We start from the raw sequence: 16,455 nt of genomic DNA, 5'->3' as shown, positions 1-16,455 counted from the left end.
CTGAAGTTATTATGGATACTAACAAATAAATGAGCTGTATATTTTATAATGCATTGTAAATAGATACTATAATTTTAAAACTAAAAACACATGCACATATGAGTAATTTCTTGAATGGGAGTGGATTACCTTGCAAAATCTTAGGAAAATTAAGTTTTCAACTTTTAAGTTTAGTTTACCTCATACATCTCCAATCTTCATTTATGAACTATAAAAGAAAATTACATGAATTAAAAAAGAAAACAGAACTTTTACAGCATAAAAGCGATAAATTTATAATATGAAAAGGTAGAAAAAGATCACCTATAATATTATCATCTAGATAACACCTACTATTAATATTTCTGACAGTATTTTACTGTAATAGTTTTATTTTATTTTATTTTATTTCCTTTTTTTTTTGGTGTGTGTGAGCAAGATTGGCCCTAGCTAACATCTGTTGCCAATCTTCCTCTTTTTGCTTGAGGAAGATTGTTGCTGAGCTAACATCTGTGTCAATCTTCGTCTATTTTATGTGAGATGCCGCCACAGCGTGGTTTGACAGTGGTGCTAGGTCTGTGCTCAGGATCTGAACCTGTGAACCCCAGGCTGCTGCCAACTTAACGACACTATGCCACCAGGCTGGCCCCCTATTGTATTTTTTTTTGTTGAGGAAGATTGGCCCTGAGTTAACATCTGTTGCTTATCTTCTTTTTGCTTGAGGAAGATTGTTGCTGAGCTAACGTCTGTGCCAGTCTTCCTCTATTTTGTATGTGGAACACCGCCACAGCATGGCTTGATAAGTGGTGTGTAGGTCTGAGACTGGGATCTGAACCCATGAACCCCGGGCCGCTAAAGTGGAGCACGTGAACTTAACCACTATCCCACAGGGCTTACCTCATGTGCTTTTAAACATAGTTGTGATCATATTTTGTCTACAACTTATAGCCTGCTATTTTTGGTTAGCATTGTAGTGTGAACTATTTTCCATATTATAATTGAACTTTTTTGAATTATTTTTAATGGATGGTATGATATTGTATGACTTTTATGCATACCTGTTTATTTAGCCATTATTATACATTTTAATTATTTACAGTGTTTTCGCTGTTGTAAATAACTCATAGATCAGTATCTTTTGTGAGTAAAGTTATTTATTAAGAATTATTTTCTTTGTATAGATAAAAAGAAGCAGAATTACTCAAGAGATCAAAGGCTTATTGCCAAGTTGTTTTCTAAATCCTTTTATTACCACTGTCCATATGTGAGAGTGTCTACTTCAGAGTAAGTTGTCCTACAATGGGTAGTCTTTTTTTCCCTTAAGTATTTGATAAGTAAAAAAAGATATACATTTAACACTTTTTTATGGAGTTAATGATAGGTTACAATCTTGTGAAATTTCAGTTGTACATTAATGTTTGTCAGTCGTGTTGTAGGTGCACCACTTCACCCTTTGTGCCCACCCCCCACCCCACCTTTCCCCTGGTATCCGCTAAACTGTTCTTAGTCCATAATTTTAAATTCCTCATATGAGTGGGGTCATACACAGATTATCCTTCTCTTGCTGGCTTATTTCACTTAACATAATTCCCTCAAGGTCCATCCATGTTATTGCAAATGGAATGATTTTGTTCTGTTTTACAGCTGAGTAGTATTCCATTGTATATATGTACCACATCTTCTTTATCCATTCATCTGTTGCTGGGCACTTAGGTTGCTTCCACATCTTGGCTATTGTAAATAGTGCTGCAATAAACATTGGGGTGCATAGGACTTTTGGGATTGCTGACTTCAAGCTCTTTGGATAAATACCCAGTAGTGGGATGGCTGGATCGTATGGTAGTTCTATTTTTAATTTTTTGAGGAATCTCCATACTGTTTTCCATAGTGGCTGCACCAGTTTGCCTTCCCACCAGCAGTGTATGAGGGTTCCTTTTTCTCCACAACCTCTCCAACATTTGTTAGTATTAGTTTTAGATATTTTTGTCATTCTAACGGGTGTAAGGTGATATGTTAGTGTAGTTTTGATTTGCATTTCCCTGATGATCAGCGATGATAAGCATCTGTTCCTGTGCCTATTGGCCATCAGTATATCTTCTTTGGAGAAATGTCTGTTCATGTCTCCAGCCCATTTTTTGATTGGGTTGTTTGATGTTTTGTTGTTGAGTTGCGTGGGCCCAGGCGACTCGGCCCCCACTGCAGCCTTGGTCCTTCCTGCGGGAGCGGGCGGAGGTGCCGGGTGTCCGTGTGTCCGCTGGCCGCATCCTCAGTGCACCTGCTGTCTGCTGCCCTGTTGACGTTTATGTGACTGGCTCCTACCTTATGGTGTGCGTTAGCGCTACATCCTGCGTTGTGGTTACGTTCTGCCCTGTTGGTACTTTGTGCACTGTCGTTATTTTGGACGTTCTGGTTACTTGGTACTTTGTCGTGACGTTCCACACTGTCGTTCCATATTGTTACCTTGTATGTTGTGGTACTTTCTGCCCTGTCCTGACATTCTACGTTTTGTCGTGTGGAACCGGCACCAAGACTACAGAAGCCAGAATACTCACCCCCTCACCCGATTTTTGAAGAGAAAACTTTCCGGTGTCCTCTGCAGCTTCAGTATGTTTTCTCAGCCTCTAACGAGCAGGGGAAGCTGGGGCGGGCAGACCCCTTTGTTCCCAGTGCGTTTTCAGGGAGGGAACAGCTGCTTGGCTGCATCTGGGTCCCAGGCTGGGGCCTCAGCGTAGAACCCGCTCCTCCGCGAGGAGCCTGTGGCAGGTCCCCTTTAGTCGTGGGCGGGCAGGCAGGCTTTGCTTCTGGGGAGAGCGCCACCTCCCCGCTGTGCGAGCGCTGGCAGGCGGCCCCAGATCTGCCCCAGATCGGCTGTCCTTGCTGACCTGTTTGTGCCCTGTGCGTCCACACTGAGCCACAGCCGGGGTCCCTGCAGACACCGCCCCCTGCAAGGCCTCCCGCACCCTCAGCAGCCTCGCAGAGAGCTGCTCCGTCAGGGCGCGCCAGCTGTCCCCTCCCACCTGCACAGCCGCCGGCCCGCCCGCCCGCGGGAGGGGTGGCCTGCCACCCCTCCTCCAGCCATGTGCCCTCCTCAGCCTGTGGAACGCGCGCCGCCTGGGCCGGCCCCCACAGCGCCTGGCCAGCGACGCACGGAGTGCGCTGAGCCCAGCCACCCCAACCGTCCTGCCGGGCGCAGCTGCCGCCCCGAGCCCAGCGGCCCCAGCCAGGCCCAGCCCCGAGAGCAAGAGCCAGAGCGAGGTGCCTGGCCCGGGCCCTGGCGGCCCACGCGAGCCGACATGCGGCTCCACGAGCCGTCGCTGTGCCAGGACCCCAGCCTGAGGCAGGAGCTGGCCTCACTGGCCCGCGGCTGCGACTTCGTGCTGCCCTCCCGCTTCAAGAAGAGGCTCAAGGCCTTCCAGCAGGTCCAGGTCTGCCGCATGTCACCCCCCCGGCCCACCCGGGTCCCTCCCGAGTCCCTCCCTGGTGTGGGGGGGGCGGGGGCTGCTCGCACCCACCCGTGCAGGGAGCGTGGGTCCCGCGTGAAGTCGCTGGGAGAGCTCCTAAGAGCTCGCCCGTTGCTGGAGTTTTGGCGGCAGGTGCCGCGGTGTGGCCAGGATGCAAGCCCCCAGCGCGTGGACAGGTTCTGGCTCGGGTGGGGACCTGACCCTGTGGTCCCGGTGGGAAGCCTGGCCCATGGTCACGGCCATCTCCGTGATGACACGGCCCTGTGGGACGCCTGGCCTTCTCGGCCACATGGTGTTTACTGGGCTGTGGGGATCTGCACACATGGGCCGGGCAAGTGGATGGCTCGGTGCTGATAGTGAGTAGTTGGCGTGTAGACACCCTCTCCATGGTTGTGTGTGCTCGGAGGAGTAAGACCTGCTGTGTCTACACCTTGGACGTGTTACGAGTTAGTTTGAGGGACCCAGTCGTTTGGAAGCATCAGACAGCCCGTGATCCCCAGAGTCTGTCTGTGACTCGAGGGGTCTCCGTGGCATATCTTGTCCTCGCCTCAGCTCTGGGCCGGTGCTGGGGGCAGGGCCACAGGGCTTGGGGCCGGGGCTCCTGCTCCTGAACGCCTCACCTCTTGCAGTTAGACACCCGCACTTTTTCTCTAGGCCAGGACTTAACGTCCTGTTGTGGCCAAAAAAAATGACATCCAATCAGACCGGGCCATCTGGGGGAAAAAAAGACCTGCCTTCTGCTGATATTTTAATGGGAGTTTTTCTGGGATCATATCTCAGCTTTTACACAGCTTGGGAATTTTTCCTGTCTTGTGTCTTCCAACTTCTGAAGTTTTGTCTGCAGCTGGGGAAGGTGTGAGTCTGTCCCTAGATTTTAAGGAAAGTGCCTGCATTTGGAGACCCAGGAGTGGAATCTGCCCCACGCGGGTCCTGCTTTGACGATAGGAAAACAGATGTGGGGCAGTTAGGGTTTCTCCTGATGGTCCACTGGGCTGTGTGGGAGACCCGGAAATCCCTCCAGCCTCGCCCAGGATGGTCGTGCCTGGGGGCCCGGCTCCCCACAGAGCCCATGCAGGAAAGTCTGCATTGCTTTAGGGCTGCTGCTTATCAAATGAAAATCACTTTTTGGGAATCAAACTTTATGAATTCATTTCATGGGAAGTTGTTTCTTGTCACAGAAAACATGTCTCAACCTTGCTTCTCAGCCGTGACGATGTGCATTGCGTAACGTGAGTGCTCCCTGGGCTGCAGGCGGTGGACCAGTGGGTCTTTCTCATGGGGGTTGTGGGAGGAGCAGAAGGAGAGTTCTCCTGGCTCCTTTCATCCCAAGATGTTGGAGGGCGGATTCGGGACACAGCCTTGGGGGGGTCAGCCAACATCTTTGGGAGAGGCTGGGGGTAGAGGGAGAGGCTGGGGGTGGAGGGAGGGAGGTGGTGCTTCAGCCTGACGGCCACGCCACCCGCTCAGTGGGCCCCCCTGGCCCGGAGCAGAGGACCCTGGGGCACGGCTGTGCCGTCCACAGTGGAGCCATCCCTGCTCCCGCCTCCCATGTCCACCCGCCCACCCTGCCCAGGGATTCTCGGGCCTTCTGGGCGCCGAGCAGCGCCAACTCCCGGTGGTCACTGCAGGCTCTCTCAGGCCCAGGACATGCTCGGCTCACCCCGCTGGAAGGGGTCCTGAGCGTCCTGTACCCCGGGGGTCCCATCACCCACTCTCCACAAACAGGCTCAGGCACAGTTGACGGGCGCCTCTGCTCCTCCACTCTGTCACCTTGCTGTGGGCCCGGACACGCTGTCCAGCCTCCCTGCAGGGTCCTTCAGGGCACACAGACCCCGCTGAGCGTCATTCCAGACCCCAGTGTGGCCACCCCCTGGGGACAGTCCTGGACTCTGAGCTGACCTCCCCTCCCTGGGGTGACAGCGTGGCCTCCCAGCTCTGCCTGTCCCAGATGGCAAGTGGGCCACAGTCTGGGGTCCTAGTCTGGGTGGGGTCACAGTACCCTGCAGGAAGGGTCATGAATACCCCCTTTGATCCACATTCCCAGGACCCTGGCAGCTGGAAGCGGCCCCTCTGTCCACTCGGCTGTGGATGCAGGTTCCCCTCACAGGCCACTCCAGAGCCGCACACACGCCCCCTTGGGAGCCCGTCCTGTGGGGCAGGTGCAGAGCCAGGCTGACAGTGTCCAGGCCGGGGACCCCGCTCAGCCGGGCTCCCCCGTCTGTGTCAGTGTTGGGAACACAGCTCTGCTCCCTCCTGTGAACGCGGCTGGCCCAGCAGCCTCCACAGTGAGCCCGGCCCCTCCTGTGCTGGAGGGAGATCCTTCGCACGAACCCGTGTGCAGGGCCTGGCTCCCCCGTTGTTGTCTTTGGCTCCCCTGTGTTAAACTTTGACCTCTGGCTCCCATCTGTCAGCGTGGAGTGTCGTTCACGCGTTTAGTTGGCGCACCTCCTGCCAGCTGGGGTGGAGGGTCCACGGGAGCCGAGGAGAAAGCTCGCGGCCCACAGGGGCCTCCTGTTGGGTGCAGCATCTTTGGGGCCTGGGCTCACCTGGAATCCACAGGCTGTCCCCCTGAGCTCCCTGGCCCCGTCCAGGGCCCCGTCCCGGCCTTGCTGCTGCATCCGGTCTCAGACGGGGCCGCCCAGGACGCTGCTGGGCTTGGCCGCTCCGGCCCAGCGTCCCTGCCTGGCCTGCTCTCATTCTGCCACCTGTGCCCTGTCCTGGCCCGTTGGAGTCGGAGGGACCCATCTGATGTCCCAGCATGTGCCGTCTGACCCCTCTGGGACCTGACCGTCCGAGGCTGGTGTTGGGAGGTGTGACCCCAGAGACACAGCTGGACGGATTTCTGCTGGGCTCCCCCATACCCTTCTGCGGGAGAAGAGATGCCTTTGCTTTATCCCAGGGCTTGGATTTTGGTCGTGGGGGCACCGCTCCGCCCCACTGTGTGTTCTGGGAGGCCCATGGGCGAGTCTGAGGTCCCAGGAGTGGGGTCGAGTCAGGGAGCAGGCGGCTGGGGCCCTCTACAGAAGTAGCTCTCCGTGAGGCCGTGCCCCTTGATCGGGGCTGCAGGGGGCCTGCGTGGGGCGGGGCGGGTGGGAGCCCAGGCAAGAGGCTTGGGGACCCGAATGCCCCTTGGTCGGCTGGTTGTCATTTTTTAAGAGGCCTGAGCCGTACTTTAGGACTCTCCTTTCACACACACACGTGTGTGTTTTTGCCACTTTTGTTCATTCCAGTCATCTGGCCGCGTCCCCTGGAGGTCGGGGAATGCGCCCCACGGTCCCTGCAGGACCTGCTGAGACCTGTTTTGCGGCCCAGGAGGTGGCCAGCCCCCAACGGCGTCCTGTGTGTTGGAAAAGAATGTGAGAGCTGCAGCTGTGCTGGGGCCGCATCTATTTCTGTCCCGGAGATTAAACTTGTAAATCTCCCGTGTCTGCAGCAGGCTGTTTGTTTCTCGTTGTCCCGTCAGCTCCGTCATCGCTCCGGGGAGCTGGGCCCGGCCTCCCTGGGGGCTGGACCTCTGCTTTTCCCTGCAGCGTCTGCCGTGTCCGTGTGGGGCTCCTGGGGCCGGCATTGGCCAGCTCTGAGGCATGTCGTTTCCCCTGGTCGCCTGCCCTGACGCGGTCCCTGTCTCTCTCTAGTACTGTCCACACCTCCACCTCTTGTGTGCACATCAGTCCAGCCACCCCACGGCCCCTCTACCCTTTTCCGTCTTTTGAGAAGATGTTCACCCTCTGCACCCTTACGTCTTATGTGTGTCTCTTGTGAATAGACACGATTCTCTTTTTCCTTCTGATCTTCATCTTTTAACTGTGCCGTTTGTCTGTTTCCACGTGTTATGACTGTTCGTCCATCTTGGTTTATTTTCGTCCTGTCCTTTCTTGCCTCCTCTTTCTCTTTTCCTCTCCTACTTTGGAGTATTCCCTTGCTCCTAGCTGACTGCTCATCCTAGAAATGGCCACTACTGGATTTTTCCAGGTGAAAAATTAATACCTTTGCCTTCCAGCTCAAAACACTCAGATGGGGGCTGGCCCAGTGGCGCAGCAGTTAAGTGAGCATGTTCTGCTTCAGCGGCCCGGGGTTCACCAGTTCGGATCCCAGGTGCAGACATGGCACCACTTGGCAAGCCATGCTGTGGTAGGCGTCCCACATATAAAGTAGAGGAAGATGGGCACGGATGTTAGCTCAGGCCCAGTCTTCCTCAGCAAAAAGAGGAGGATCGGCAGATGCTCAGGGCTAATCTTCTTCAACAAAAAAAAACAAAACTCTCAGACACTTCCATTCCATGACCCCATTCATTTTATACTGCTGTTGTTGCCTTCGGAGGGTTTTTAAAAAGAAATAAAATCGCCGCCTTATGATGATTCACACAGTCAGCGTGTTGAGATTTGCCCCCCATACGCCCCTTTCCTGCATCTCCGACCTGCGTCAGGAGCACTTGGCTTCTGCCTGACGCACGGTCCCCCGCACATCCTGGACCAGCGTCTGCTGACAGTGGCCGGCTCGCTTTTGCTTTTCTTCCGTTTTGGTCTCAAACTGTCTCCATGTTGGTTTTGTGTGGCAGACACCTCCCGGGAGGTGGCGTTTGGGCGAAAGGGCAGCCGCTCTCCTCCAGCTCTGGCCCCTGCATTTCTGTCGAGAAGCTGGCTGCAGGGCTCCTGGGTCGCTCCTTTGGAGACGGTCCCCTTTTCTGTTCCGTTCCGTCTCCTTGTGGCAGGTTCTGAGGATCTGCCGCTGTCTTGGATGTTGTCCAGTCTCGTCGTCCGGTGTGCAGTGTGGGTCGCTCCAAGGACTCCTGCTTGGGGTTCCTTGGGCCTCGGGTCTCAGGATGTGTCTCCAGCTCTGCAGCTGCAGGCTCAGCACCTGCGTCTCCTCCCTCCCGGGGCACGAGTCCCTCCCAGCTGTGCTGCTCTGCTCTCCAACCCAGAAAGCAAGTGTGTTTCCTGTTCTTCTGGACGTTTTATTTGGGGCTGTCTTAAGTCTCCTCACTCTTGCATCTTCAAGCCTCTCCCTGTCTTGATATATGAAGCGTGTCGGCTCTCATTCTCAACAACGTCAGAGTCCGGAGTCTTCGCCAGCCCAGCTGCTCCCTGCTTGCCGGCTCTCCCCCATGGTGCCTTCCTTTCATGTGTGTTTGTGCATTTTGATCATGAACGCCTCACTTTCCTTGGAACTTGGGGCGTTTTCTGAGTCCCGAGTTGAGGATGGTTCACCTCAGCACATCTTGCTGCTTCCGGGCACTGCTGATCTGTGGCAGCCTGATGTCGTCGGCTGGAGGGTTTGGGGACCAGGCACAGGATGTACATTTGGTTTGCACACTTGACTGGGAGTCTGCTGTGAGCTCTCGGGAGCTTCGCCACCACCCCTGCCCACAGCCCCTTGATGCAGCACCAGCTTTCAGGCCTATGATTGTCCTTTCCTTCCTGGGGTCAGAGGTTGGTGGGGATTTATTTCCACTTCATTCTTCTCACTGCAGGGGCAGCCCCCAGGATCCCGCTCAGGGGGCAGCCTCCGTCGAGGATGCTGGATGTTGCCTCCTGTCCCCGAGCTCTGCAACACTGTGAGGTGACGGTCACTTCACCCCCTTGAGTGCACTCCCTGAAGGCAGCGCCTGTCCAGCCTCTCCTGGCCTCGCTGGGTGCCCCTTCCCAGCGTCCGTGCCCTGAGAGTCCTTCCTCTCTTGCCAGTCCGTGAGGCACTCAGGAAGATGTTTGTCAAGTGCTCTCCCCAGCATTTCCAGCTGCCTTCCTCAGAAGGGCTGGTCCGGGTACCTGGGTCTTGACAGGGCCGCAGAAAGAGCACACATGTTAGCATTTACTTCTCCCTGAGTCGATCCTGCAAGTCCAGCACCAGAACTGGGTCATCCAGTGTTGCGCTGTGCCTCAGGGAGTGAGTTGGTGGGAGACGCTTGCTTCCCCATGAGTGTGAGAGACATGGAAGGTTCCAGGCTGGGAGAGACTCACTGTGGACAGAGGGAAACAGAGTCATGTGGCCAAGTTCTCTGAGGTAGCAGCTTTCCGAACACAGCGAAAGGTGTTTTCCTTTCAGGGGAGCTCTTTGGGATGTGCGTTCCATCACTGCATATTGCTGGGGGCCTGCTCTGTGCCAGGCACTGGAGGGTAGCTGCACCTTCTAGTTGGGATGACAGAAAAGCCTACAGAGCCTGACTGGGATGACAGTACCTGTGAAGGGGCGGCAGGTGGGGTGGGATGTGTGTTCTGTCAGGGATGACCTTGTGACCTGCGGTGATGTATTCTGTGAGGGGGCAGCAGATGGGGTGGGATGTGTGTTCTGTCAGGGATGACCTTGTGACCCGGGGTGATGGTTCCTGTGAGGGGGCAGCAGATGGGGTGGGATGTGTGTTCTGTCAGGGATGACCTTGTAACCTGGGATGATGGTTCCTGTGAGGGGGCAGCAGGTGGGGTGGGATGAGTGTTCTGTCAGGGATGACCTCGTGACCTGGGGTAACGGTTACTATGAGGGGGCGGCAGGTGGGGTGGGATGTGTGTTCTGTCAGGGATGACCTTGTGACCTGGGGTGAGGTTCCTGTGAAGGGGCGGCAGGTGGGGTGGGATGTGTGTTCTGTCAGGGATGACCTCGTGACCTGGGGTGATTGTTCCTATGAGGGGGCTGCAGGTGAGGTGGGATGTGTGGTGTGTAGGATGACCTTGTGACCTGGGGTGATGGCTCCTGTGAAGGGGCAGCAGGTAGGGTGGGATGTTTGTCCTGTCAGGGATGACCTTGTGACCTGGGGTAACGGTTACTATGAGGGGGCGGCAGGTGGGGTGGGATGTGTGGTGTGTCAGGGATGACCTTGTGACCTGGGGTGATGGTTGGTGTGAGGGGACGGCAGGTGGGAGTGGGCTCAGGCGGGGGGTGTTGTGTTGTCTATTGATGACATGCTAGTGGCAGGTGGGATCTGATCATGGTCTTAGATGAGGTAAGGCAGTGTTTGTGGGGCGCCTGGGAACAGTAGGCACAAAGGCCCTGAGGTGGGCAGTGACAGGGGCAGTCATTAGCGCCTCCACACACCCGCTGTGCCCCAGGGAGCTGTGGTGCAGTGGTTCTCAAACTCCTGACCCAGGGGACCGTCCTCCTGTACCAGCGTGTTGGTGGAAGGGACGTGTGGCACCCTCAAGGGAAGCCCTCCTGCTGGCAGCAGCCAGTGTGGCCATGCGGGGTGTCTGCAGGGCGCTGTCAAGAGCACCAAAGACCTGTGGTTGTGTCTTTGCCCCTAAGTTTGTAGCTGTCTCCCTTCCTCCCTCCCTCCATCTGCCAAATTCCCCCCAAATTCCCCCCGTCCGCATGGCTCTGACCACAGGGGCCGTCTCTCACTGCGCAGCCCATGTGGGCGTCCTCCCTCCACCATGGTCAAGCTCCCCAGGCAGTAAGCTCGCTCGTGTCCCACTCTGCTCGTCCTGTGCCGCTGTCCAGAAGGTCATGTCTCATGGAGCTATGCGTGTGTCCTCGGGGCCAGGCCTCAGGGCCCGGAGCAGAGGAAGACAGGAGCTCTGCTGTGTTCCAGGGTCAGAAGGACCCGGGCTGCCGCACGAGGCGAGGGGTTCCTGGAGATCAGCGAGCTGTGTGTCCACCCCCAGGAACAGACACACGAGCTGAGGCAGAGACAGGCCCTCGCGTGGCAGCCCTGGGCGTGGAGGCCTCATGCGTGTGTGTGCGTCTGTGTGTGTGTCTCCATCGCGACCAGCAGGCCCTTCCCCGCCAGTCCTGACTGGGAGGCCCATTTGGCTGTTGGGCCCCATCCCCTTCCTGTTCCTGCCCCTGGAGACAAGCGGACCAGCAGACGGTGGGGGATGGAGAAGGAGGAACAGGTGACTGAGCCGGTGCCATCGCTGTCGTGGGAATCTCTGCGCCATGTGCTCAGGAAGCGGGTAGAAACCGTCAGATGTGGTTCATCCCCTGCAGTGTGAATACTGCCTCCTAGAGTGCTCAGTCTTTGCAGCTTCGGAAGACACGTTGGCGCGTCTCCACCCACAGAGGTTTGGTGAACTTGCTCCTGATGCGTGGTTTCTGCCCCTTGCGAGGCCCACACAGGACCTGGGGCTCCCCGTGCCCTTGGCCCAGGCTGGCCCCTCTGCCCGGGTGGCCCATCAGCTTCTCCCTCTCGGACTGCGGCCGAGCCTGCATCACGGGGGCCCGGTGTCCATCCTCCTTGGAACTGGCCCCCCATGTCCTTCTCTATACCTCTGGCCTCTCCTGTTGTCCGAGGCCTCCCCGCCCAGCAGGGCCATGGGAGGGTCGATGGGCCACTGTACAGACCTCAGACGTTGTCCCCGTGGTGCCGGTCGTTCTGAGTTCGTGAGCACAGGGCACGTGCTCAGATGTCATAAAGTAGCTCCCAGTGCTGCCTTGGACCATCTGTTAGACCAACGAGAGAATGAAGCCGACTACAAACGTGATCTAAAAACTCCCGTGTGGTGACAGACGTCACAAAGTAAATAAAAAGACGTGGGGCCTGGGGACGGAGGACAAAACTCACAAAGCCGAAGACACGTGCCGCCCTGGGAATGGTCAGAGGAGGAACAGAAATGACGGCACAGCGTGGAGTAGAGAAGGGGCAGGGAAGATGGTGTCCTTGCCTTTTAGACAAATGAGGAGATGCTCCACCTGGTTCAGAGTACGGTGGGGGTGGAGCCTGATGCCTGTGTGGTGTCTTAGTTCCCCCAGACGGCGGAACCTCAGTTTGACAGCGCCCTCTGCTGACGGGGCAGGAGGGAATGCGGTGTCGGAGATGGTGGTGGCCCCCGGAGCTCCTCCCGCAGGAGCACGTGGACGAGCCACACTCTTGCGGTGCTGAGGCCGTGCCGGCTGCCTCCCTGTGCTCCCATTCAGATTGGGGCCTTTGTAAGCTTCTTGCACTCGCTCACCTTTAAACAACGCAGGACAGGCGCCTAGCCCGTGGTGGGGACCGCCCACCTTTAGGACTGTGGTGTGTGCAGACACCAGCACCAGGGACACCAGGCCCCCAAAGCCCCCTCAGGAGGTGCTCGCATGTATCCTCACGCCTAGGACAGGAGCCACGAGCACTCGCTGCTGCTGCTGCTGCTCCACAAAGGGGCATGCTGGCCTCCCGCCCTCCCCTCACGTGTGGTGGCGGCCGGGTCACCGCGAGGTCACCAGGGCACAAAGGCCACGTTACTTCCCCAGGCAGAGCCGCCAGGACCCCAGGGCAAAGCCTTGCTCGCGGATCCCAGCCTGGATTCGCATCTGCGTAGACTGCGGATTCATGAGGAGGTCTGGTCGCCACGCGTGACTTGTGCAGATGAAGACAGACTTCCTCGTGAGTGTCCAGCGAGGTTCCAGAGCTGTCGCTTGGCAGCCCTTGGGCAGGAAATGTCCCTATGTCTCCACAGGAGGGGGGCACAGATAGTGGGCGTGAGCGACACAGGGCCTGACACCACATGTCCAGGACGCCCCAGTGAGCCCACCCCGCTGCTTTCAGGGCTTCGTGTGGTGGAGTCAGCATCACGCCGTCACCAGCTGGAGTGTGCCTGTGGCCATCCAGGGGGAGGAGGGCACCCATGGGGACGCTCGGGCCAGCCAGGGGGGCGAGGGTGAGCCTCGTGGTGGATTGCTGTGCACTGACAGCCGCAGGAAGATTTGATTTAAGTTCTTTGTCACGTTCTGTCCATTTTGTCAAAGTCCATTTCTCAGGACCGGCCTGAGTATTAACTGTGTAACGGGTCTGGCAGAAGCCGGCTGACACGGTGACAGCAACCTCGTTTTCAGGAATCACACCTGGTCGTAGGCGAGAGGCCGAGCAGTGTGTCTGCATGGAGGCGTAGCAGCGCTGTCATCCCTCTTCCTTGTCCTTTCCCAGGTGACCAGGTGCGCGGCCTCCTAGCGCTGACCAGCAGCGAACGACGTCCCTGTGACTTAGCAGCCCAGGGGTCTGTGTCAGCCCAGCCATGGACTGGGGAGAAGGCACATGGTTGACAACGGCTCCAGAACCAGCCCAGGGGCAGCCACCCCACAGTGTAGGTGCCCTGCCCTCTGCCTGGAGCGCCAGACTCCTTGTGCCTCAGTTTTCCCACCGTGAATACAGGATGCTGGTGGCACGTCAGTCACAGATTGTCCTGAACGCGGCAGTTGAGTGAGATGGCTCATGGGAAGATGTGGTCGGTGCTCAGGAAACACCAACACCGTATTGCACAAAGGTACAAGGGCAGCGACTGTGGCCGACAGCTCAGGGCATTGGGCTCGCAATTCATTCCGCCTCGCGGGAGAGAAGAAAAGAGAAAGACGGGAAAACGGAACCACCGCCACAAGGCAAGGAAACAGGCACTCAGGGGCCTGCCCCGGGGGCACAGCAGTTAAGTTTACAGGCTCCGCTTCGGTGGCCTGGGGTTCGCGGGTTCGGATCCCAGGCGCAGACCTAGCACCGCTCGTCAAGTCACGCTGAGGCGGCCTCCTTCATATGAAGTAGTAGACGATTGGGACAGATGTTAGCTCAGTAACAGTCTTCCTCACAAAAAATTAAAAAAATGAAAAATGGCCCTCAGTCTTTGTTCCAGAAATCGAGGGGAAAAGTTATCTTCCTCAAAGCGAATCGTGGGCACCCCCAGCAGATCTGTTGAACCGAACCCTCTCCTTCCAAGGAGGCAGCTCTGGGTGTGGCTTCCCCTCCCGCCTGTCCCTGGGCCACGGTGGGTGTGGTTTTGGCTCAGTGCTGCTGTGCAGGGCTGTCACATCAGGACTCAGTGATTCTGACACTGTAACCCAATCCCCGTGGAACAGGACATCCCGGGCTGGGAGGAGGGGGATCAGCCTGTGTCCCTGGGTGCTGACTCGGGCCGAGTCTCGTGAAGGGTGGGCCCGAGGTCATCGTCCAGCCTTTGCTCTGCTCTGAGGCTTAGTCCACAGTGTGGTCCTCGTGCTTCCCACCGTCCATGGCAGATCCACCTCGCTCAGCACAGCCGGCCTGCAATAGGTGCCGGAACCTCAGGGCCGCCCTTTGCAGCCTCTCCTTTCTGATCACCGTGCCGTCCACATCTGCCTCTCGGCTCTCAGCACTGAGGTGACCCTGCGTCAAACCCCTGACTGTTTTATTTGCCCTGTTGTGATCACAGGGCTCATTGTCGTGCGTCTGCAGGCTCTCCCCATAGCCCCCCAGTACAGCAGACTCAGGACAGCAACACCTCTGGACGTGTTGCTGTCGTCTGTGGGTCACGTCAGTGGGGCAGGACAGAAAGCGTTTACAAGTGACTCCTCCTCCTAGTGCTGGAGGGAAAACAGACAGGTGACACAGGGCGTCCCGGGACATGACTGAGGGGACGCGAGGCCGTCCCGAGATGTGACTGAAGGGGACATGGGGCCATGCTGAGACGTGACTGAGGGGATGCGGGGCCACCCTGAGACATGACTGAGGGGGACATGGGCCCCTCCCGAGACGTGAGTGAGGGGGACGAGGGACCGTCCCGGGACGTGAGTGAGGGGATGCAGGGCCGTTCTGAGACGTGACTGAGGGGATGCAGGGCCGTCCCGAGACGTGACTGAGGGGGACGTGGGGCCATCCTGAGACGTGACTGAGGGGACGTGGGGGGCCATCCCAAGACATGAGTGAGGGGGACGTGGGGCCATCCCGAGACGTGACTGAGAGAACATGGGCCGTCCCTGAGATGGACTGATGGACTGAGGAGGACACTAGCCGGTCCCAGAGGCTGCAGCTGGGTGGTGAAGAGGCCCCCGTTGCAGGACGAGATGTGTAGGACACCCGCAGGTTTCAGTGGGGAGCCGTGTTGACTGTGTATCCTGGTGGCAAATTGGTAGTGCTGTTGGTGTCTGGTGTTCCAGCCCCTGGTCCCTGTGGCATGAGGCGGTGGCTGCATGAGCTGTGCTCTGTCACTCGGCCTTGGGGAGGGTGGCTGACATGTGAGTGCCCCGTGGCGCATGGAGGGGACCCCCCACCTGGGCGTTCGGGCCTGCTGGCGGTGCCATTCCTCTGGGTAAGAACCACGATGTGCCCGGTCACTGGGCCGGCCCTGAACCCTCTGTGGTGTTTCCTCGGCCTGCTGTGTTGTGTGTGTGTCTCCTGCACGCTCAGGGTCTGCAGGTCCTATGTGGTCCCGTGGTGTCCCGTGTGCATTGGGTTCCCCAGACCTTGTTGAGTTGGGGACCCTCACAGTGCACTCTCCTGACCATCTGCCCACTCCCGGCCCCATCAGCCCCCGTGGCCTCAGGCATTGGGTTTTTGCTGCTCAGTCCAGTCCTTCTCCAGTAGGACGCTGGGCTGTTCCTGCCTCCTGAGACTGTGGCCTCGTGTCCCCAGCCCTAGAGAATGTAGGGTGTAGACCGGAGATGCGTCCATGGGCCAGACTGTGCCTCCCCGTCACTGCCCGTCGAGGCCGACCGGGTGCCTGGTCCTCGGCGGCCGTCTACGACCCGGCTCCCAGGAGCTGTTTCTGGCCCCAGAAGGCCTCTCCTGAGTCAGCAGGGAGATGCTGCTGAGTCCTGCTGGGCGACCGTGCCCACCGTAGTGGGAACAGCGAGCCTCATGGGCTCGGCCTCAGAGGAGATTCAGAGCCTCTCCCCCCTCGGTGCTGCAGACCTGGCCTGGGGCCAACTTTCGGCAGTCATTCCTTAACCGGGTCCACTGAACAGCTCTTTCTGCTTGGGGGCATTTTAAACAACCGTGTTTTATATACAGAGTCCCCCCTTCCGCCTGTAACGACAGCCCCACAGCAGGTCAGCTCCCTGAATCCCCGAGGGCACGTCCCGACACCACTGTGTCTTGGAAAGCATGTCAGGAGGTCAAACTTCTCCGAAGTAGTTGCTGCTGAAGGTGCTGGCTTCACTTGGGGTGGCTCAGCTGCCGTTCTGCCTTCTGGCGAGAAAGAGGCTGCAGGGCCAGATCCTTTCCCGGAGGGCCATCCCAGGTCAGGTGACAGACGTACGTCCCATTCTCCGGGAGGCACACGTGGGAACCAGCGACTGCAGGTGTGGGCCCCAAAGAGAGGCCACACCTGTCCTGGCTGTGAGCGAGCGCCATTGACGACCCGCCTGG

The 16,455-nt window shown here is 57.5% G+C and overlaps 1 protein-coding gene across 8 annotated transcripts in view; it reads left to right on the top strand.

Annotated features, from left to right (window-relative positions):
- The first annotated feature begins 513 nt into the window (after window positions 1-513).
- The window catches only part of LOC123278831 (protein piccolo-like), a 47,382-nt gene continuing 31,440 nt past the window's right edge, over window positions 514-16,455 (top strand). For 6 of the 8 annotated variants that reach the window (XM_070503703.1, XM_070503704.1, XM_070503701.1 and 3 more), the window contains exon 1: window positions 1,092-3,404. In XM_070503703.1, the coding sequence (XP_070359804.1) occupies window positions 3,057-3,404 (348 nt within the window). In that variant the 5' untranslated portion in view covers window positions 1,092-3,056. Of the gene's footprint in view, window positions 3,405-16,455 lie in introns of all 8 variants that reach the window. The other 2 variants (XM_070503705.1, XM_070503698.1) reach the window with 2 other exon arrangements.

This window comes from Equus asinus, unplaced genomic scaffold (genome assembly GCF_041296235.1).
Source record: "Equus asinus isolate D_3611 breed Donkey unplaced genomic scaffold, EquAss-T2T_v2 contig_619, whole genome shotgun sequence".
NCBI classification, from domain to species: Eukaryota; Metazoa; Chordata; class Mammalia; order Perissodactyla; family Equidae; genus Equus; species Equus asinus.
The sequence above is the reverse complement of the archived record's forward strand: the minus strand, read 5'-3'. Positions and strand labels throughout refer to the sequence as shown.